The sequence below is a fragment of the Fundulus heteroclitus genome, chromosome 17, assembly GCF_011125445.2.
Source record: "Fundulus heteroclitus isolate FHET01 chromosome 17, MU-UCD_Fhet_4.1, whole genome shotgun sequence".
NCBI classification, from domain to species: Eukaryota; Metazoa; Chordata; class Actinopteri; order Cyprinodontiformes; family Fundulidae; genus Fundulus; species Fundulus heteroclitus.
In genome coordinates this window covers 9511772-9535028 of record NC_046377.1, presented here as the reverse complement: position 1 = coordinate 9535028, position 23257 = coordinate 9511772, and the positions used below count along the sequence as shown (strand labels likewise).

At 39.0% G+C, this 23257-nt stretch overlaps 2 protein-coding genes across 2 annotated transcripts in view; one reads left to right on the top strand and one right to left on the bottom strand.

The window, feature by feature from the left end:
• lrrc17 (leucine rich repeat containing 17) overlaps positions 1 to 12451 on the top strand; it is a 30993-nt gene extending 18542 nt beyond the window's left edge. Inside the window, exons 4-5 of the mRNA XM_036149016.1 lie at positions 6327 to 6482; positions 11488 to 12451. Coding sequence (XP_036004909.1) covers positions 6327 to 6482; positions 11488 to 11930 — 599 coding nt within the window. The 3' untranslated portion in view covers positions 11931 to 12451. The remainder of the gene's footprint in view (positions 1 to 6326; positions 6483 to 11487) is intronic.
• A 94-nt stretch (positions 12452 to 12545) lies between these two features.
• On the bottom strand, positions 12546 to 21542 carry LOC105918305 (ras-related protein Rab-19). Its single transcript, XM_012853356.3, has 4 exons — positions 20633 to 21542; positions 15326 to 15509; positions 14282 to 14385; positions 12546 to 14201 (listed from the first exon to the last, which is right to left on the bottom strand). Exons 1-4 carry the CDS (start codon positions 20825 to 20827, stop codon positions 14007 to 14009), a joined length of 678 nt encoding a protein of 225 aa, XP_012708810.2. The 5' UTR covers positions 20828 to 21542; the 3' UTR covers positions 12546 to 14006.
• Between the last annotated feature and the right edge of the window lie 1715 nt (positions 21543 to 23257).

The window sequence follows — 23257 nt, the reverse complement described above, 5'->3', positions numbered from 1 at the left end:
GGAGAACTTTAGTGTGCCATGATATGATATAACTTTGAGAAATGTGCCTTAAGGGAGGTAAGTCTTATCATCTATCATTTAGCTTCATCTAATTACAAAGTATTTATCAAAAGCTCATGTCATGTTATATGAAGCGGCATGATCTCATGTTGAGTGAATAGCAGCATCTTAATTTGATTTCACAAATCAGTGCCACAGGCAGAACTATTTTTACCTCTGCCTAGTTCAGATGGAGCTAAATCTAATTTCAGTGCTTAGCATTGGTAATAGGCATAGGAGGACATTAGATTCTCACAGTATGAGAAACAATGATTGCTTCTGCAGTCATGATTTTCACTGTATGACTGTCCAAGTTTTTTTTTTCTTTTTTACCGGACATATTTCAAAAAAGCTGTAATTGTTTTTTTCCGTAAGTAAGGGAAAAGTTGTAATCGCTTTCACTCCGCCCACTGATCAGCAGTGGGCAGCAATGCAGATCATCATTACTTCATCCTTCTACTCTCAGAAAACTCTCGGCACATTTTCTGACATTAAACATACTTTACAAAACACAAATAGATAAAATGTTTTATACCTTGACGCTGGTTACTGGCCATTGAAACCAATTTGCCCAGAAAGGGTTTTATGTTAGCAAATCTGAGCTGATAAAAATAGAAAAACCCAAAGAAAAGCAGAAGGACAGAGATCTTTCTATTTGAAAGCTGCGTTTTAATTATCTTTCTTTCTTCCATTTTTTTCCTCTGTCTTCATTTCTCCCTTCTGGTTTGGAGGCTGTTCCTTTGAGGTAAACCGCAGTTGATTTCACATGGTTCTCATTGGAGACTCAAACTCTGTGGTTAGATTAAATGGTGTGGGGGGGATATTTAAGACAAAGTTTCTCAAAGAAAGGACTTGGAGCCAGTGTGTGATAGTATTATATGTTCTACATCAGAGGTTCTCAAAGTGGGGGTCAGGACCCCCTGGGGGGGCCTTTGGGGCTCTTGTGATGATCCATATTATGATCCACAATTTCTAACTTTACAATGTCAAAATAATACTTGTTTTAATATAGCAAATGTATACCTTTAATCATGGAAAAATAAAACATTTTTCTGACTTTGGAACATTTCCAAAGTTTTTCTCGCAGATATGTGAATTGAATGAGGAAATGTACTCCTTCGTGGCAAATAGTTTATTTTCTTTAATCTACAATGGCCATAATAAAAATGGTCTTTTTGTTTAATTACGAGAATTAAGTGATTATATCAGGTGCAAAAGAATACTAAACCAATCATGTTACAATATTACACAATTGTTTTAAAGTACTGACACAAATGATCGTTTGATGCTGATTTGCTAAAATTCGATTCAGAAATTCCTTTTTATGTGAATTCGATAACATGTATAACTTCACAAGATGCTCAACATTTCTCATCTTAACACAGATGTGAGACTGAGCTTTTCTGTAAGAGTTTTCATTAAATGACACAATTTTATGACTTTATTCTCATATTTTCCACACAAAAAAAAAAAATGGCCCCACCCTGCCAAAGGTGGGTTGTTGGCAATCTTATCTTGGGGGTTGCAGGCTGATAAGATTGGGAACCTGCGGTCTACACATTATTATCTTACGTCTAATTTGTACATATCTAACAAAGAAACACAAGTAAAATAAAACACTTTCCTCAATTTAATTGATTTATTTGTTTTGGTTTTGTGATATTTATAACAACATTTCGTTGGCTTGTGCTTCTAGGAACCTGCATCTCCTCAACAATTGTTGGCATCCAAGAAGAGAAGTGTAAAAACGCCTCAAATAATTACATTTTTTTATTGCCAAAGAATAAACTGAACAAAAAGAAAAGCCCTTAATTTGATTTAAAAAAAAAGGTTGTCTCCTATGCATTCTTCCCTTCAGCTCGCTGCACAGATCTTCTAGAAATCAGGTCTAAGGACTAAGAAGGTCATTGAAGAAAGTTGTGTGATCAAAGACCCTTTGACAGAAACAGGTCCACAGCATCACAGATGCTCCACTATACCTAACATTGGGCATGATGTGCTTTTTCCACGTGTTCATCGTTTGGCACAACTGGAGTACTTGGTGTCTACCAGGTTTATATTAACTTAATCTGACCAAACTGCACAGTAGCAGTTAAAAGTCCCATTACGGTTTACCAAACTCCACGTGTTTACATTTGCAATGGGAGGACGGAAAAAACTTTTCCTTGGAGGCCTCCTCTACACTTGGTTTGCAAAGCCTTTAATGTTTAATATGGTATTTTGGGGACCCCAAAAAGCCATCTTCCGCACTGTACATTGAGGCAAGACCGACCTGTCTCCACTTCCAGCCTCGTTTCCCTCAGTTTGAGAGGTTTAAATCCGTTTATAAATGTTTCCCACAAAGTCACCTCACGCCACCATCATGCAGTCAGCGTGGTTTATGTATATCACTGTTTCTTGATGAATGTTCTATACATAACAGCAATCATATTGAAAATACTTTGCTTAATTATGCCTAATCATGCCTTATTTTAGTAATTTGCTGGATAAATATACGGCGTCATATTTGTCATGGACTGTATTAAGATGGACAATTTCAACCTAATGTCGTATCTGTGTGACAGTAAAAAGACAAATACACTTATTTTTTTTTACATAGCAGTAATTTAATTGAGGCAGTATAGAGTTGAACGTTTTCATTATTGCTCTGACTGTAGATTTCTATCTGTCTCCTGGTTTCTGGAGATCCATTTGAATGGTGTGTTCTCTTGGCTTACCTTGTCTTTCCCATATTTATGAGAAACAGACAAAAAAAAAAAAAAAAAAAAGCACAAAAACTGGAATTCCTGTATCCAAACTATATAAATCCCATTTTAGGTACACAGATGAACCCTAAAGGTTAAAGACAGTGCTGTAAAAATAACTATTTCCTTTTCCGGCTGGACAACATGAAAAGTGTTACAACACCTTCCGCTTCCTTTGTGTGCCTAAAACCTTGGAAATGCGATAATAAAATCCGTCAAAGATATTTTATGACGTACGAGGGGAGGAAAGTGAGGTCAGGATTCAAGCTAGAGGGTTTCCTGCATATGACCCTGTAAATCTGTTCAGGAGTCAGCCCATTCCTTTGAGATTTAAATGTCATGGAACTAGTTTTCACTACTAACAAATCATGAAAGCAATGCTTCATTCCATGCGTTTCAAAACTATGCATATGTCTTGAAGTTTTGCAATTTATGTTACTTCAATGTCAATTTTATTGCATTTTTTTTAATCCCTTTTTACAAGGTGTGCCTGTACTCACCTGTGCTCTGATCAACCCTAAAAAAAAAACGTTACAGATAGCTTACAGAACTCAACACATTTGTGAAAGGAGTCAACCACCATAAGTCAGCTTTTTGGCAGATGAGACCAGAACTGAAGTTTGAGTGCAAAACGCTGTTTGCAATAGAAAACTAAACTCTTCATATTTTTAAAAAAAAAAAGCATCACATACCCTCTTTTAAACACAGTGATGGCAGCATTGTTCCATGGGGATGCTATTCTTAGCTGGGATAAGGAAGATTGTCAGTTATTTTATTTTCAAAAGTTTGGATTTAATTTTCTGTCATTTAAACTTAAATTATTCACATTTTTATGGTTGTATTTAGCAAAAAAAAAAAAAAAAAAAAAAAACTTATAAAATACATCTTAACGGATTTGAACATATTTAAAGAGCCCTGGATATATTTTGATATCATACTTCTTGATACATGTAACATGTCATGCGCACAGTGGTAGCTCCTCATTTAAGCGACTTAAAATTGCTGAAATTGGTTTTTGAAAACATTGCTGTTGTTTTTCAACAGAATGCGATCTGACATTTAAGTATAACATTTTTCTTTCTTTTTTTTAACAGGCTGAAACAGTCTCACAAAGAAGCAGCAGTTTTTCATACATGAGGTCTTTTTTCTTTTATGGTGCAAAAAAGTGGAACAGATGTTCTGCAGAGTAACGACTTTAACAGATTCAGCAAAAAGCACAGAGTCCAAGCCCGGCTATGAATGACTGACGATTAATTCTCCTGACATGTTATCTCTCATCCCCTGTTATGTGGTCATTCATCCGTTCAGCTGAATTCAACTCAGTCAGGGATACTTTTAGCAGATGTAGAATTTGTTGAGCTTAATAACAGCTTGAAACCATAATATTGGCTGCATTAAATATCAAAAGATGGGTCGTTGTAAGTCTTGCAACTTTAGATTTCAAGTAGGCTGTAGGGCTGTTGGGCCCGACTTTTCCCAAACCAATGTTCCAATTTTAAACTTGTCTTCCTTCTGAATCCTCGACTACATGTCGAGGATTAGTTCAAAACACTGGGGACCACGGATGTATCAGATAGAAAGAGAAATGTACATTTTGGCTCAAGGTTAAAGTCTGGGAAAAGAGCCTGGGAATGCATGTTTGGAATCGAATGCCAGCTTTTTTTTTTTTTTAGACAAAGCTGGAGACACATGTACACCTAAAGGCAGTGCTGGGATCCTCGTTGGATGTCTCAGGGGAAGTATTCTTGCTGAGCTGGACCGATGACTCGCAACATGAAACCACAGAGTCTTCGAAGTCCATGTGTCTGCCTGCTATCAGCATCAGAGCAAAATAATCAGTACATTTCCTGCCTGCGGGCTTTCTCGTGCTGAATATATGGGTGTGTGCTTTGCGTGTGTGATTCTTCTCTCTTAAACTAGAAGTGATTTATTGTAACAAGGCTTTAGGATAACTGGCTGCAACATCTGTTGGAGTGAAGATGAAGACTGCAACATCTGGTCCATAAAAGCATCCATAAGCAATCCTTTTTAGCAAGTTATAAACTCAATTTAAGTTGGAAAATGGAGGAAATCCACATAACTATTATCATTCAGGAGCGATTTGAATATTTATTTTTTAAATAAAAAGTAGATAAAAATGTAACTATAACAATATTCTTGAACATTTTCACATTTTGTAGCAGGACAAGTATAAATCACAGTGTGTTTTATTTAGATTTCATCTGATTGAGCAGATACCAAGTTGTGCCCAAATGGAAAGAGGAAACAGATTAATCCAGTAGGGTTCAAAACCATAATGGTGGTGGCAGAATAATGCCGTGGGGAAGTTTTTTTTTTCCAGCAAGGACAGAGAAGCTGGTTGGAGCTTATGGACTCAAACTACTACAAAACTGATGGGGGCTAAACTAGACTAGAGGCTATGACATAACTTCCCTCTCCAGCAGGACAACCGCCCAAAGCATGCAGCCAGTGACCTAATTCTACATTTTAAGAACATAAACCATGTTTTTAATAGCCCAGTCAGAGTCCAGACCTAAAAAACCCGCTGTTGTCATTGCAGTGAATGCGTTTTGCTATATATATATATATATATATATATATATATATATATATATATATATATATATATATATATATATATTGTGTTAGGTTGAATACAAATGCCGCACTTTAACAATTTATGTGCTCTTTTCCTTTCTGCTATCATTCTTGACTTTATCTTGGTGTATTTCATGCAATCCCAAACGTAGTGGTTGTAACAAGACAAAAAGTAAACCAGGGCATGTTCAAAGCTTCTGCAATGCATTGCATGTTTTCTCTCATCTGCAACCATTTTGCTCCAGAGATAAATGATGAAACGGGTTGATGAGGCCACCTACGTTGCGGCAGCATGTGCTACATCCAGTTTATCACTCTTCATGTTACTTTTCCTACTAACAGGTGAATCAGGTCTGATGTCTGTAGGAGCCTCAAAACCGATTCATAAACCATTAAAATGTCACTTTTTTGGCACAAGGCTTTCAGGCATATGTTAAGCACATATGCACTTAGCTCTACAACATGACATTTATTGTCAGAGCACATTAAACGTCCATCTGTTTATTTGTAGCTTTGCAACTACCTTGTTCGATGCAAGGAAGATAATGCATTTGCAAAATGCGAGCTTTCTAAGACAAATGTGAGGATGTGAGGCAGGAACAATAAGGAAAAAACAAGTCAAGCAATGTTATACATGCTCCATCTTGAATACATAAAAAGGTCTCACACAACCCACAGGACATCTTGAAAACATATAAGTTCCAGACTGATTGAGTTTCCAAATCTCAGCTCAGGCCCTGTTCCGACCTCATGTGCTTTGCGCATCTGCTTCGGAGCAGTAAATCTATCAACGGGAAGATATGGTTCCGTTTTTAATATCAATGTAAATGTTTTTTGGGTTTTTTTTTTGCATCCTCTGGCAAATGTACGGTTTAGTTTGACGATTTACACTCTCATCTACACCTATTCTCCTTCAACATTTCTTATTTTTGTTTCTCTCCACAGATCTGAATCATATACCACCGGAATTGCCATTTGAAGTAGTGGGGATGGACATGTCCAATAACATCATCAAACATCTCAGGCCCAATCAATTCCTGCTGTCTAAAGACCTCAAGCTGCTCAACCTTAGCAGCAACAACCTGCAGCACATAGACAAAGGTAACACATCAGTCACGAGCTCCACAGAAGAGTTGTGTGACACTACTTCACAAAGTTGCTGAGACAAGATGTACCCATCCCTAGTTCTTGGGGTCCATTGTGCTGCATGTTTTGGATGTGTTTAAGTTTAGCATAAATGGCTGCTTAATTAGAGAACTGTTTCAGATCAATCATTTTCAAGCAAACTAACACTCTTAGTAAAGCACAGTTCTAAGAAACAATCTCTATAAGAGATGATGGAGTCTGGTCATTTGGAGATTTAAGTATCTTTGAATGATTATTCCTTCATAGAATGTGTCTAAATTTGTCTTCCACCAGGACATTACTATAGGAACTTTGCAGCATTTTGCATCAGAAATTTCTTTGGAGGATTTTGGGTTCTTTTTGTGATGAGTTTAAAATAATGAATGAAAAGTTGAGAGATAATAATGCGTGGAGCATTTTATTTCGGTAATAGCTTTGTTCAGGTCAATCATAATTTTAGTCACAGTTGGTTTGGAGATCGTCCATCCCCATTATCTATACCCACTTGTCCATACAGAGCCGTGGTGAGTGCTGGTGCCCGTCTCCAGCAGTCATTGGGCAAGATGCAGGGTACACCCTGGACAGGTCACCAGTCCATTACAAGCTCTGGAGACCTTACAAGTGTGAAATATTATTTCATTCAGATAAAGATTTAAAAAAAACCCTCAAAGGGTCATCTAAAAAGTATTAGAACTAACAAGGAGCTGATCTAACAGAACTACAAAATAATAAAGAACATCACTAAAGCAGGGACTCAATCTAACAGTACAATAATGCACCAAATAGCATAAATTCTGAACAGAAACCCAAGTAAAGGAAGACTAGCAGAAAATAAAGATCTAACAGAACTACTGAAATAATGAAGAACTTAAGCTAACTAGACATAAACTGAATCTAACAGATACCGGAATACAATATTAACATAAATACGGAACAGAAAACTAAACAGATGACAAAAATGAGGACCTAGGGATTAACGATACTGAAGTGCCAAACATAAACAGATGCAGGATCCCAAGGGAGTTACAATAAATACTCAAACCCTTGCGGGTCCTGACATTGTCATGCTTTTCAAAAATATAAATAGGTGAATAGTAGTCTCACAGGATTGTATGACTTGTACAATAAAAATGTAAAGCTGAGTATCATCTGCATAGCAATTTATGTCTTTGTCATCCATTTCAACATAAAATACAAGCACAAAACCTTTTAGGATTTTATTATTAAACACATTTTAGTATATGGTAATTATTTAACATTTAGTATTTTTTATTTAATCCAAATATGTAATGTATAAATCTTATTAAACTTTATTTCCTAAGATCATCAAGAGAGACATCGGTTACATTCACACAGCAGGCAAATGCAACCCAAATCCGATCTTTTCCCCCATATGTGACCCATTTCCAACTTTTTTATGGCAGCGTGAACGGCCCAATTCCAATCCGATTTGTGACACTTCCATTTGTGGTACTAAATTAGATATGTAACTGAGCGTCCACAGTCCGAACGGTCATGTCACATTTAATCCAACTTTTACATCACTGTCCATACTTATCCACATAGACTTGTCTACAGCAAGAGCAATCACAGCTCCGCAAAAAGGCCATTCTTAATCACTGTTTTTCCTCTTACCTTTTTTTGTCCTGCAATGCTCCCATTGCTCAACAAATTCATAATTACATGGAAACGCTGGTTTCCATTATTCCTTTTTTTTCTTCTTTTAAACGAAGCTTTATTGAACACTTCTGGTAATGTTTACATCCATTACTACTTCTGTAAACAGTAAATTGCTACTTGCGTCTACTTTCTCCTTCTGCTCATGTGAGTTGCATGTGGGTCGCTTTCGGGTTGCGAACCGTTCAGACAGAAGTCTAACGTTGGTCCTATTTAAGTAGTATTAGGAACGACAATGCAACAAAATAAATCGGATTTCAGCAAGATATCAGATTTGAGCATCAGAACCTGCTGTGTATTTACCTATGTACACATAAGGGCACTACTGCTAATCTGTTCTATACCAGTGTATTATTTAGGCAAAAATAATGATCAATACCTATTTAGTGCAGCAAATAAAAGAAAACGAACATTTGGTGATCTAGAAACCATTTTGTTTTTCTTCTGATTTCCTTTTCTGAACACATGTTATCCTCAGCACCAGACAGATACCTAAAAATGCTCATTCATCACTCTCACCAGGCTAATGATTTGTGGCTTCAAGTCCCTCTGCTCAGGAGGGAATTCCTCTTCCAATAGCCAGTAGCTTTCCTCATTATCCATCGACATGTTTAAACAATCTATGGCGGCTCACCCTGTTGTGTCCAAAGCCATTTGTAACTCAAAGAAAAAAAAAGTATTCTGAGAGCTTGTCAAACTCAGAGACATCTGATCGCAATCCTCCCAAAACCTTCTAATCATGTTCACATTCGGAGTGATTTTTTTTAAAGAGCTTGTTTATTTATGCTATTCATGTGGAAGACGATGAGAGGATTGGGGGAAAAAGTTGAATGAAAATCCGACAGCAAGTTTGTCGGATTGTTACAAGTGAATGCGCAGATATGTATCCAGAGTTTTTGTTGTTGTTGTTGTTTTTCTTGGCCAAAAATTGTACTGGGAAGGTTTGCTTTGAAGAGGATAACCATAATTTTAAAACAATAGTCTTGTCCTTAACTTGGAAAAAAAAAAAATTTCTTTACTTTTCTCTGGACAAAACATGGCAGTTAGGAGCTACCAGAGTTAAAAATCCGTTTAACAAAATGATATTAGGACTTACTGCAAAACAGTATTATATGCTTCAGAGATAATCCGTTTGGCATTTTAGAAGATGTAGTTGCTAACGGCTGAGAAATAGTTATGTGATAAGAGCAGGTAATATCACCCTGTGGGAAAACACATGGTGATTTTTCATCTGGTCATGGTGGCTTCAACAACCAAAGAAACAGTAGCTGATCTGGGAGTACCATTCCCATGAGTAATGGGATAAGATACAGGGGTTGGAGGACATCCCTCATCCTTCCATCTTTCTCCACTATATTTCTGTTCATCTTTGCTCTATACACAATGGAATCATTGAACCCAAAGTATCACAGACCTTAGCACAAATGAAAGTGTTTGCTTTCCTTTTACTTTTCTTACAAACTCAGTGATGTTTTGATTTTCCACAACGCTACCATGCGCAGTCCTCTCCTCCCATTATTTCCCACCTCCTCCTCTTCCTCTCTTCCGCTCTTGTAAAGATAAAAGCAAGGCCAGAGGCTGGTGGACGGCAAGAAACAGTCTCCGTCGTCCCATTACTCCCACGCTAAACACTTGCACATGCTTTCGTGTGAGCGTGTTAAGAAAAGCAGACCAGTGACAAGACTGGATGCTCTCACATACTTCATTCGCCCTGCTTGAAGTCACTGTCTGTTATTCTGTTCATGTCAGCTGGTCTTTTTCATGTGCTCAGTGTTTATTGTGACCGCTTTGGGAAGCACTACTGACTTGTAAACCTTCAGAAAGTGTTGCTTTTGACATTGGTCAGAAAGCTCTGGCCACTTTATGAACTGTTCATCCTCAGCTCAAACAGAGATGCTAAACGGAGATATATGCTCCCATTTTACCCACGTAAGTAGGTCCACCTATTTGAGATGCTGCCATCCACCAACGCCATCAGGCTTTTAGTGTATTTTTTATTTTAGTGGGCAAGGCTGTTAGGCATTCTATCCACAAGAGGGCACATCTGCATTAGCTTCCAAATTCTGAGCTCAGTTTCAGATACTAGCACACATGGGGATAACGGTCGAGGAAGTTGTGATAATGTACGTTTTAAGAAAGAGGTACCGCGGTAGACAAAGGGTGATGTGTGCAGTCATTAGATCAGTCAATCGCATTGCGGTATGTTGATGGAGAAATCGTCTTCTTTGTTCTTTTCACTGATCTTACATGAGCTATAAAATGCCCCGCGGTCCCCAAGATCACTGGTATTATTGTGCCATTTGAAACGTTTGGGTGGCTTACTCATCCACAAGATCTCTGATGTTAAAATACAATAATATACATGGAAGCAATGCAGAAGATGAAAAGTGGGCTCTGTCTGAACGGCTCTGAATGTTAAAGGTTGAGCACAAATTGACTTTTTGATTTCACTCTCTCTGGCTGCTTCCCTCGTCTTATTAAGGCTTTCTAAGAAGAATTTTAAAGTCAAGCATGAGACAGTGATGATCTGTCAGTCAGCTCCAGTGAGACTCATCTCAAACACCTCACGAGGAAAAGCATCCAGAAGCCATCAGATTATCCAAACAAAATATACCTGATTCTGTGCAAATTCAAACCGTGAGTGAGAATAGTTTAGTTGTAAGCCCCGCCCACAACAGTTTTTTTCTCCAATGAGAAACCCCTTGACATGCAAGAGACTAAACATGCGCCTCAAGTTCATGCACAATCTGTCAGAGGAAACAAATCTTCATGAGGGACTTTTCTTAGTCTTTTTTGACATAAATGGGTACATCTCTGGTAAATGACATTTTCTTATGTGAATGGTCAACATTTACATGCATGCCATGCTGTTCTGTATACATACCCTGTCATGCACGCACTGGAGGAGCAGCTGATTACCAAAGGCTCCGCACCTCGTTGTTGGCAGACAAAGGTCCCAGTTCGCACCATCAGTTTGCCAATTGTTATTATCAAATTATGCATTTCAACTCATTAGACATACTTACGTACTGTACATGCATAGAAGGTATTTTTCTAAACCAGACAAAAATAAATTCAGGTGTAGTGCCTTTAAGCCATTAGCTTTGGGAGTGCATGGGCAGCTGATAGCAAATTCATGTCTTCCACTGGACACTAATACAGGCCCATGTTTTGATGCTAGACATTTCTGAAATCAAGCACACATTTTATGGCTGTTGTTAGTTTGAGACAACTGATTCTTAATGAAACTGTATTTGGTTCTTGGTGAACTGCGCTAACGTTTATTGCCCGTTCCTCGTCCTAGCTGCTTTTGCAGGCCTGCTGCACCTCCGCGAGCTCGATCTGTCCAACAACAGCCTACACCACTTCCAGTACGGCGTACTGGAGGATCTGTACTTCCTACGGAGGCTGGCGCTGGACAACAACCCGTGGATCTGCGACTACAACATCCACTACTTGATGTACTGGCTCAAGCACCACCCCGGCGTCTCGTACTCCGGCCTGATCTGCTCCCAGCCGCTGGAGTTCAGGGGCTGGCGAGTGGAAGACTACATCAAAACCTACAACGGGGAATGTCCCGTGGATAAACAGATGGAGGAGAACGACACTGGGCAGGGAGCGCAAGGAGGGTCAGAGAACGAAGTGGAGGAGATGATGGGGGAGATGGGCGAGGGACAAGGGCAGCTTCTACCCCAGCCAATAAAGGAGAAAAAGCCCAACGAATATCAGATCATCAAGCTGAGCTAGACTAGAACTGGTATGGTCAGATGTGAGAGAGGTATAAACAACACGATTGACATGCAGGTCAGAGGTCAACATACATTAATAAAGGCAGATTAGAGGATTAAATGTTTGAGAAAATGTCATGAGGAGTACAAGATTAGGGAAAAGTCTTTCGTAACCAAACAATTTCCATCCTGTTTAAGTAACAGAAAATGTATGGATGATGATTACGTTTTTTTTTTTGGTACATTTATTTGTTTACTTCTCGTGTCTCTTCACTTTTCAAATGATGGACAAGGAGACCGTTATTTCTATTTATCTTCTGTAAGAGCATTCCCAATTCAGTCAGTTTTTGATGCAGAACCCTGACATTCCCACCAGGCCACTGGAAAATGGCCTCTTTTTTTTTCCCTCTGTTACAGTAACTTTGGGATCAGGATACATATGCTTTCTTGGTTTATTTGTTACCATTTGGTCGTTTCCCACATTACTGTCTGACAATTTCTGTCTGTTTTCTGGAAATAAATTTGGTCCCATTCTGCTAATTATTTCTTTCACTAAGGATCAGGAATGATTTATAGCAAAATGTATCGGTAGACATGTTTAATTTGGGTGTACAGTACAACCATGACAAATGACAGGAAGCAGACATTGGCTCAGCTTGTTCCACGAGGACATTTTTTTGGAGAATTTGTCCAAAGTCCTACCTAGACTGTTCAGTAGAACATTTATTATAGTGATCTAATATTGCGCAGGAATGATTATGGAGACATTAAGTCTATTACAAAAACAAGGGGGTTTTGTTTCATTTGGCCTCTGAATCCTAATTCTGTCTCAAGGGCAAATCTCAAGTAGTCCATTTTCCATTTTTGGTGATGCATTAATCAAAAGCAAGGAAATAGCTGATTCAATAGCCAAGTTAGATATTAATCGTTAATTGCTTGCTGGTTAGAGCACAGACTGTTTTTCCAACCCACGGGGATTCCCATCAGTGACTTAAAGTATACACTCTCCTCCAGCTTTTTTCACATAATGTCATGCTTCAGCTGCAAAACTCTATGTATTTTGTTAGGCTTTTGTTAGGGTTCGGGATTGAAATATGACAAAATAACATATTTCAAGTGATAGCCTCTGAAATAATACAGTAAGTCTTTTCCATAAAATAGCAATAAAGTGGCCTATGTATAGTCCTGAATGAGCCTCGGTGCGAACTGTTTCTGTTTGGACAGGTTTTTCAAATCATGTTTCTCTTTATTATGCAACACAAACGCCATCCAGCGAGCCCTGAAAGATCATGTGCTGGAGCACAGCGCCACCTAGTGTTCAGACAAAGTCCACACGTTCACATTGGCTTGGGAATGTCAAACGATCCGTTGTCCTGAGAGCTCAGACTTCATCCTGTTACCTGTGATTGGTTCATGGTGACAGCCTGAAAGAGTTTGCTGAAAGCTGCTCGTTATAAAATAAGACTATTGTTATTATTATTATCATCCTTGCAGTTGTGTCTTGAGATAAATCCAGACATATATGGTTCACAGTGTTGTTGTGTATGGTAAGTTGTTTTAGATACTGAAGTCCACAGTGTAGGGAGAAAAGATTAAGGCTTGCCATGAAGACACCACACGGGTAAAATACAAGTCTTTCCAAAAGCGTTGCAACAGTATTTTAACAAAATTGCACTGTAAAAAAAAACCTAAATACTTAGCACCCTACTTTTGTTGACAACAACATGGCTGAGGCTAGTATGTGCTCCAAAGATGTACATTTTGAACATTTGAGTTTAAAATCGCAATAGTGAGCTAATGTGGCATCAAGGAACTGTTGATATGAAAGAAGATTGCTTGATTGTAGCTTCTCCTGAACACTGATCACAGATCTTGCTGGTACAGATGCTTCATCGGCATTCCTCTCAGATCAGATACAACAAACTTTCCGTCACCATGTCTCTAAAGGCTGCGTTTGGGCAGATGCACAATTCCTCACGCCTCGACGCTACAGATCTGCATCCGGGTTTTTTCGTCTTTCTTTCATTCCTCAGCATTCTCGGCAGGAAAAGTGTCCTTCACGTTGTTCGGCATCTTCAGTCCCAGCTACTCTGCATCAGCAGCACGACTTCTTCTCTTTCTCTGGAGGAATGTAGGCGCCTATGCTGATGTCGACGGGGCGAGAGTTCTCCCTGAGCAGAATCCGAGGCATGCCGTCGCCCTCAACGTCACCCTGCTGGAAATGAAGGCCATTGCGATTCAGCAGCTCCCTGGCCATCAGCAAGAAGGCTTCCTCCACGTTCTGACTTTCCTGTGACAGAGGAAAACCTTCCATTTAAAGAAAAAATTCAACCACTTTTACAAAGTTTAACAAGTGTTTATATGCATTACCTTTGCAGATGTTTCCAAAGCAGCTAGTATGCCTCTTTCTTTTGCCAGATTGCAGGCTTTCTCAAACGGAACCTCCCGTTCGTCCTCCAAGTCGCATTTGTTACCTAATAGGAGAAAGCCATGAAGTCATCGGGGGTGTGCATTTGCAACACACATAATCCTGTTGACAGTAGGCTTGACATGCTTGCATGCAGAACTTCAAGAACTAGCATACATGCATTTCTTTTCCTGCTGGACCACATGCAACTTAAATAAAAAGTTCCCATTTTGCACTTATTTCAGTCAGTAGGGAAAATTACATGTAAAAGACAGAAACACATCAGCCGGAGTTCACACATGTGCTTTTTTAGTGTCATTTGTTTTTCCAAGCCAGAAATAATCTTCACCACTTCAGACAGAATTTAGATTTTCTTTAACATTTCACTTTTGGGCATGGGTGAGCTTAGGCAACTAGTGTCTGCATTCTCTTATCTGCTTTACATTCAATTCAATTCAATTTTATGTATATAGCGCCAAATCATGAAACATGTCATCTCAAGGAACTTTACAAAATCAAGTTCAATCATATTATACAGATTGGGTCAGATTATACAGATTGGTCAAAAATGTCCTATATAAGGAAACCAGTTGATTGCATCAAAGTCCCGACAAGCAGCATTCACTCCTGGGGAACCGTAGAGCCACAGGAAGAGTCATCTGCATTGTACATGGCTTTGCTGCAATCCCTCATACTGAGCAAGCATGAAGCGACAGTGGGAAGAAAAACTCCCCATTAACGGGAAGGAAAACCTCCGGCAGAACCGGGCTCAGTATGAACGGTCATCTGCCTCGACCGACTGGGGTTACAGAAGACAGAGGGATTAGTGGAAATGCTTTACATTAATTTTGCAGTAACTATTGCACAGTTAATATGGGTGAAAATAAACACTTAAAGTTAATTTATGCCTATGTAATAAAATAATTTAGTTTACATATTAACCATCATTTGATAGGGTGCTCTGTGTACATGCTCAGTGTCTTGATACAAGTCCAAATCCAACTCACCTATTAGAACTAAGAGTACATTGGCAGCTCCATACAGCTCTACCTCCTTCATCCAATGGTCCACCGAGTCAAAGGTGCAGCCTCGTGTGATGTCGTAGGCGATCACGGCGCCATGAGCACTGCGATAGTAGCTCTGCGTGATGGTGCGAAATCTCTCCTGACCTGCTGTGTCCCACACCTGCATCTGTAGCGCACAGAAACACATGTCCCAAAGGATGTTCACACTCTTTTAAGGCTTTCAGGAAAGTAAAAACGAAAATAAATAAATAAATAAAATCCCATGGTTCCTATTGGGTCCGCATCCAGGATTAAAGAGTGGGTATTACCCATGGCACCACTTTTTCAAAAGAAGTTCTTTTGTAATTAGAGGGGTTTACAGATTGCTTTGAAATTTTCATTAACACAATATCATGTGGGAAATAAATCAGTTTCCACACTGATTTAACTGGAAAGAGTTAAAAGACCATTATCTGTCAGCACATCATTATAAAGTGATGAAAATAATTACTAAGCAAACATCATTTAAGGCTGGGGCCAATCCTCCCAGAACTTCATGAACTCCCATTGGTGCATGCAGTTGGGGTCTGCCAGGGCTGCTGTGAGCAATGGAACTGCAAAGAAAGGGGGGCAGGAAGTTAAAAAGTACACCTGATCCTGAACCTTTGCTTTTTTTTGTTTTGTTTTGTGTTATGGACAAGACAGTGTTATCACAGCTTGCTGGTTCAGGAAGTTAGAAAATTACCATTTTTAAATATGCATAAATCATTGCTTCAACGTTCCAACGTTTGCTGTCCATAGAGATAATTTTGATCGATTCAGCACGTGTGATGAGAACAGCACGAGGGATTGCGGGATGCCGTCAACAGGATTTGGACTCAGTTTCTGTACCGCGAGTCCAGAGAAGGGCCAGATGCATTTCCACTAATCCCACCCACCCGGACAATGCACTGTTTGACCCTCTTCCATCAGGTAAACATTTCAGAAGCACTGAATCCAGAACTAATAAACTCAGAAACAGTTTATTTCCAAGAGCTGTGAGGGCTATCGCCCCCTGCTGAGAGGTTTGTGGTTCATCATAGGCTACAATAACACTACTGTTAATGCCTTATTCTTAGGAATATACAAATGCAAATTTCTGTAAATGAATCCTTAAGATCACTGCACAAAAATGCTTCATTACTAATTAATTAAAGGAGGGATTAATTCATGTATCTTCAAAGTGATTCATATTGTTCCCAAAGGGACTGATATCAGACTTCTTGGACTGATACAAACGTGCCTGCTTTAACATAAAAAAACTCCTGTAAATATTAAGTCTGTTGTGTCTGTGTGTCATGTTGTCTGCGTACATCCTACGCCGGTGTCTGCCTCAAAGGAAATTTAAGCATTGTAAGAGGGTGACAATAAACAATTCTAGATTCTTTTGTGGCAGTTTTGAGTCAGCCGATCCTCTGTCTGTCTTTTAGACCAGAAAATTATGCAGTAATGTGGACTTTTCTTGACTTTTCTCCAAACTTGTCTTAAACTAAAACATTGAAAGATAATCTTGGTTAATCAGTTTAATCCGCCCAAAAAAACTTTAATCGCTTTTAGAGATGTCGTCTTTTCAATTTTAACTTTTACATTTTTTGTTGTATCAACTTGGATGAAATGCTGCCTTTTTTATGTCGGTTTAAGCATGTCTGAGTTTATTAAATTTTTTGTCATAGTAACGATCTAAGGAGATTATTATGTTTGTTCCGCATGTAGTTCTACTGATGATTGAAGCTGAAGATATTGGCAACAGCCATTGTCACAACCTGAGTCGATGGCAAATACCAAAAAAAGGCAGACATATTAATATACATTTCAGTTTTCTTTTTGTCTTTTTATTAAAGTAACTTAAGGGTAACCAGAAATAATAAACCAAAAGTGGTCTATGTTTCTGAGAGTGCTGGTGTTCTAAGGCGTAAAGCAAATCCAAACCAAAGACCTGACCAAAGTCAAACCACATGCCTGGGATTCCTGCTTTGGGGTGAGCCAGACTAGCCAAGGGTACAAGGAGCATCTAGGTTATATATAAAAAAAAGAGAGAACATTTGGCCCAGATATTCCCAGTCAACTGCTAAACCACTCCCACTCCAGCTACAGCAACATAAGTCTGCTTATGAGATATGCAGATGGAGAAATTTTTTTGTTGTTGCAAGAATGCAATTCTCCATGCTTTTAAATCACACATGTACCACATAGTCACAATTCAAACATGAAGCTTTCTGTCCAGCAGCTGAAGCTTTGGCCAGAATCCAGTCTTGGAAAGGACAACAATCCTCTGTATACAGTAGGGCAAAAAAAATAATAATTGTCAGCCACTGAGTGTGCAAGTTGTCCTACTTAGAAACATAAGAGAGGTCTGACATTTTCATTGTAGCTACACTTCAACTATGAGAGACAAAATGAGAAACAAATAATCCAGGAAAAAACACTTTGTGTGAATTTTTTGAATTATATAAAATCCTACAATGTGTATTATGTATATGTTTTTGACAAAATAAGTATTTGGTCAAGAACAAAAGTTCATCTCTATACATTACTCCTCTAGAGCAGTGATGTTTTGGGGCTGTTGCTAGGCCACGGGGACTTTCAGCTCCCTCCACAAATGTTCTATGTGGTTGAAGTCTGGAGACCGGCTAATGCGCTCACTGATGGAAAGGAGGTTTTGGTATAAAATCTCACTATACGTACATGGCCCCGTTCATTATTCCTTTAACACGGATCAGTCGTCCTGTCCCCTGTGCAGAAAACAGCCCCATGCTTAACAGTAAGTATGGTGTTCTTGGGATGCGACTCAGCATTTTTCTTCCTCCAAACATGACAAGTATGGGTTTGGAGGAAGGTGTTTTTTTATACAGATAAGTTCAAACTGGTGCCATTAATACAGGTAACGATTGGAGGGCAGGAGGTCTGTGAGGGCCAGACGTCTCGCTTGTTTGTGGGTGACCTAATACTTTCCACCATAAATTCTTAAAAAATCCTACAGTGTGATTTCTTGTTTTATTTTTCTAATGTTCTTTCTTATAGTTAAAGTGTACCTATGATGAAAATGATAGATCGCTCTCATCTTTCTGATTAGGAGAACTTGCCCAATCAGTGGCTGACCAAATACTTTTTTGGCCCCACTGTAGAAGCAACTCCACAACAACGTGGTTGAAAAAGACAGGAATTTCAGTGCTGCATAAAAAAAATCTAGATGTGAGCCAAACTAAAATGCTCTTCATATACAAATGCTCCCAAACACTGAAAACCAAAGAGATGCTGAAAAATCACTTCTCATAAACTCCTCTGAAAGCTTATGTGAACTATGTAGATTTCTTCAGTTAATTGTCACTAAACACAGTTTTACATGGTACAAAATCATGGGACAGACTTTTTTTATGCAGGGGTTCTACAAAAATAAAGTTCCAGTACAATACGTTACGTGTTTTTGATAATCTGGGGTCGGAGTCGCCTGATTTAGTGGCTGGTGAAGACAGATTTACCGATTGTGCGCTGACCCAGAAAACTTCAACTAAAAGCTTGAACTTCAAGTCTTACTAGATGAGTTGAGAGTAATGTTCTCGTACAGAGATATTAATCTCTGGCAGGTAGCACGTACGAGAATAGTGTTGTTAGTTTGACTGTGAGTATTCTCAGAGACCTTTGTAGCATTGTAGCAACCAGGCTTGACTCCAATGGCTGACCGCTTTGATTACATCTAAGTGATTATGCTAGTTAGTGGGTAGAGCCATTATTTCATTTAAAGCAATTTCTATTACATTTTATCAACAAATAGAAAATAAATTGGGCTGAACATAAACCTTAGGCAATTTGTTGAACAATGACTCAATGTTTGGCTGTAAGTTGAATCAATTCTAAATTGCGTTTGGACATTGTTTTCGAATGTCTTTTGAAAGTAAATCACAAAGAAGTATTTTAGCTGTGAAATAAAACCTCAGTAATTACTTTCTGAGGTACACAGCATAAGGTAAAAAAGCTAAAAAAAAAAGACAGCCTTTTGCTACAACACTTTCCCAGACGTAGCCTCAGGCAGGAAACAGCAGCTGGGGTTGTGTGAAGACACCGAAACATGAGCAGTCATAATAATGACTTATCTGAAGATCTTGGCAGTCCCCGTGTATTTTAACTTGCTACAGCCTGAAGGTGCAGTAAGTGCAGAATGAGATTTTGGAGAAACAAAAACAAAAATTTGGACTGGAACACATGATCGCTCTGTTAATTGCTGAATATTTTCTCAGCAATGATACGTTCCAAAAAGCCAAAGATAGCAGTAGTAGCAGAGAAAGCATTCACAGATTTTCATTAGAGAACGTCTCATCCACACTTACTGCTGCTTTGCTTGTGTCAACCATGCCTTGCCTAAGTATTCATACTCATTAAGCTTCATGGATTTTAATTAAACACAAAACAAAAAAGAAACATATGATACATGCTTTTCAAACCTTTTAACACACAAATCTCTGGAGGAGAGGTGTGTGGATGAGCATTCATCCACACACTTTGATACGCCTAAAGATATATCAGTGCGGAGTTTTCCACACCCTATAAAGGGGTTGGATGAGACCAGAATGCTGGCCGCATCACCCTGAACTCACTCTTGCCATGCTGGAACACGGTGGAGGCAGCATGGTGCTGTGGATGCTTATTTTCAACATGAATAGGTAAGGTAGTCAGGGTTGAGAACCCTGTATTGTTTTTCGTTCCACATCACAACTATGCACTACTTTGTTCTGGCCTATCATAGAAATAACTGGACGAAATACGTTGATCATTAGCAGATTTTTTTATTTTTTTTTACAGTTTTCGCAAGGTCAGTTTAAGCAGAAGCAATAAAAGTCTCAAAAGGTAAAAACTTCCTTTTCTAGTGCAATAACAGCTCCACGCGCGCCACGCCGACATCTATTTTTGTAATCACAAAAGCGCAAAGGGAGGAACCTGATTGACGGGTTCTTCATTCCAGCAGCCTGTCGGACCTGTTTAGGGCCGAGTCAAACTGCCACTTGCTGTGCTGTCACTGAGGATACTCCCTTTATGAGGGGGTCTCTCGCATATGGGGGGGCCCCAAAGACAATGAATTTGAAAGCTAGACACACATGTCAATTTCATATTTATAACAATGTAACAACGTAATCTTTGCTTTGCATTATAGCTCACTTATATACAGCTCTAATACTTCAGCACTGATTGGTCTCATGCCTATGTGATCTACCGATTTATAATCCTCGATTTAATGTCGTCTGCATGTCTAAGAGAAGCACCGTGTAGAAGACTCACCTTTACTTTCTTCCCTTCGATGTCCACGGTCCTCACCGTGAAATCCACCCCGATGGTGTTCTGCTGTTTCTCGGAGAAAACGCCGGACTTGAAATTCTGGACCACGCAGGTCTTCCCCACGTTGGTGTCCCCGATGAGGATGATCTTAAACAGGAAGTCAAAAGTGTCGTCGTGCTCAGGCGCCGGTGCCTGCATGGCTGGAGGTGCAGTGGAGAAGTAAGTAGAAAGTAAAGGTGAGTCTTTTTCCCGGCGTGAACGGAGGAAATGATCTCGCCTTCGGCTTGCACTGTAGATCACTTGGAATGTTTGACCTTTGAGGCTGAGAGGTGATGGGTTATCTTCATGGTTGAATCGAGGAATGAAAACCGGCCCAAAATGATAAGGAGTTAAAAAAGGAACTATTAGAACTTGTTTCAAGCAACAACAATTAAGCAGAATATTAGTCACCAGAGTAGATGCTGTCCTTCATGTAGCAAAAGCACCAGAAATCAGCTGCTTCTTGAGATGTTCAAAACGACAGTATTTTTCTTTCTAGTTCTGCAATCCTTTCGCTTATGTGTTTGCAAAAAGTCGAGTAGATTTCCTGCCTCTCCTGTGCTCTCTCGGCAGGACAACACTGCCTCAGTTCAGCTTCTCCTTTCACCTCCTTCTCAGGTGTTGACCCACTTTACTGCCCACGGCAAAAAAAAAAAAAAAAACACAGCACGAAAATCCATCCCATCCTTTATGTGCTCGTGAACAGGCCTTTAGTATCGCAACAACAAAAAAGAATCTTCTGGTTATTAGGCGTTAAAAGACGTGTCTCTTTATAGCAGTCCCAGGCACTAGCTACTCTCCTTACGCACATAAACACACACATTGGTTCCTCCCACCGGGTTTCTCCCATCAGTTTTTCCGGTTCTTCCTCACCTGAGTCCTGCCCTCTTCACAGCACCCGTGGTAACAATAGAAACCTGCCCCACCTGGTATTTGTAGCCCGGCCTCATAACTAATGTTGCACTGTGGGAAATGCAGTCATTTGGGAGGACTGCTGTATGTTAATGTAGAGCACTGGCTTTTTATTACTACAACTTGTTTTCCAGTTCACCTGCGGGTCAATGAGTCAAACTGGATGTGTTTTCCTTGACGATCACATATGTTGAATTACTTATTGGATTAATAGTATTTTTTAACATGCTATTTTTCAAGGCAAATGTATATAGCTTTCCTGAGCTCTGAAGATAACTGAGGGTAAAAATAATAAAACAGGTTCTCCTTCAACTCCTTCTTTATTTAGGTACTGAGTATTTTTTCCCCCCTTATTTTCATACAGTTTTAAGCATTTTAACCCTAACTATTGCATTGATGTGGAAGAGAAAAGTTTGCAGAACTACAAATTAACATCTGTTACACTAATACAGCCAACTGTTAGCATTTGATCAATACATTTAATTGATATATAGGCCATTATCAAATAATTTTGCTTACTTTGACTGCCCTAAAAGTTCAAAAGAAACTGGCTTAGAGGCTTAAGTTATTACTAAAACTATATTCTGTAACATAGTGGAGCTAAAGTTTCAGTGACGCTCTAAAGCCCTGACCTTACCTTTGTCTCTTTAGCGTTTTTCTAATAAGATGTTAATTAGGCTCTTCTGTAGTTTCCCAGAGTTTACCAGGCAAAAAAGAGAAGATTTTTTTTACTGAAATAATAGATATAAAATATAAGGGATTCTTGAGACAGGCTGCCAGCAATGCGAGTAAGTATAATAATCAGGTATATCAGCAGATTGTAGACATTATATCGTGGTTTAGGTGTGTCATACACTGCATGACTTAACAAATTGGAGCAGCAGGATTAAAAAATTGTGAAGATGCAACCAATTAGTAAAGAAAAAACTGTCGCACTCCCTCAGAAAGCTTTTGGAACAATTGTTCAAAACTATGTTAGAAAAAGGAATTGGAACATTTGCACAGCACGTTATGAAGATAAACATTTCTAACCAAGTCTCACAAAGGTTTCTTATTAACTGTTTTATGATTAATTAGGTTAGCCAGAATAAATTTTTATTGTCAGTACAATTCCTCATTCGATTTCCAAGTAATGGACAGCATACTCTCAGTCACTATCTCTCACTGAAGAGAGTTAGAGTTACCAAGAGTAGAATGGGAGCCAGATATTTCAGGGATGAGGTGTGAAACCAGCTCCCAGTTTGTTTGTTTGTTTGCTTTTTCATAATTTTCAAATTAGGTTTGAAACATTTTCTCTTTGATTAAGCTCATGGTTAATGTCTCAGGTGATTGTGAGCTATATATGTACTAATACCACTTTAAACTAAGGCTGATAAAGGACTCCATTGGCACTTTTTTTCTTCATTTATTATCTCTTAGCTCAGCATTCATGAATGATTTGGAGTTATAACTACGTTCTCTCTTTTTTGTGCAGTAGAAAGTACTTTTATCTCTATGGGTCTGAGTTTAACAGTGTGTTTTTTCCTGGGTCGAGCCATTGACAGAAGTATTGCTGCTAATAAACCTTAGGTCTCTTTATTTTTGCTCTACCATAAAGTAACCCTAACCCTTTGATACCTTTAGATTTTTCCCCCCTGGTACTCCTCCCTTAGGCAGTTGCTGCAGGCTTGGTTCTGC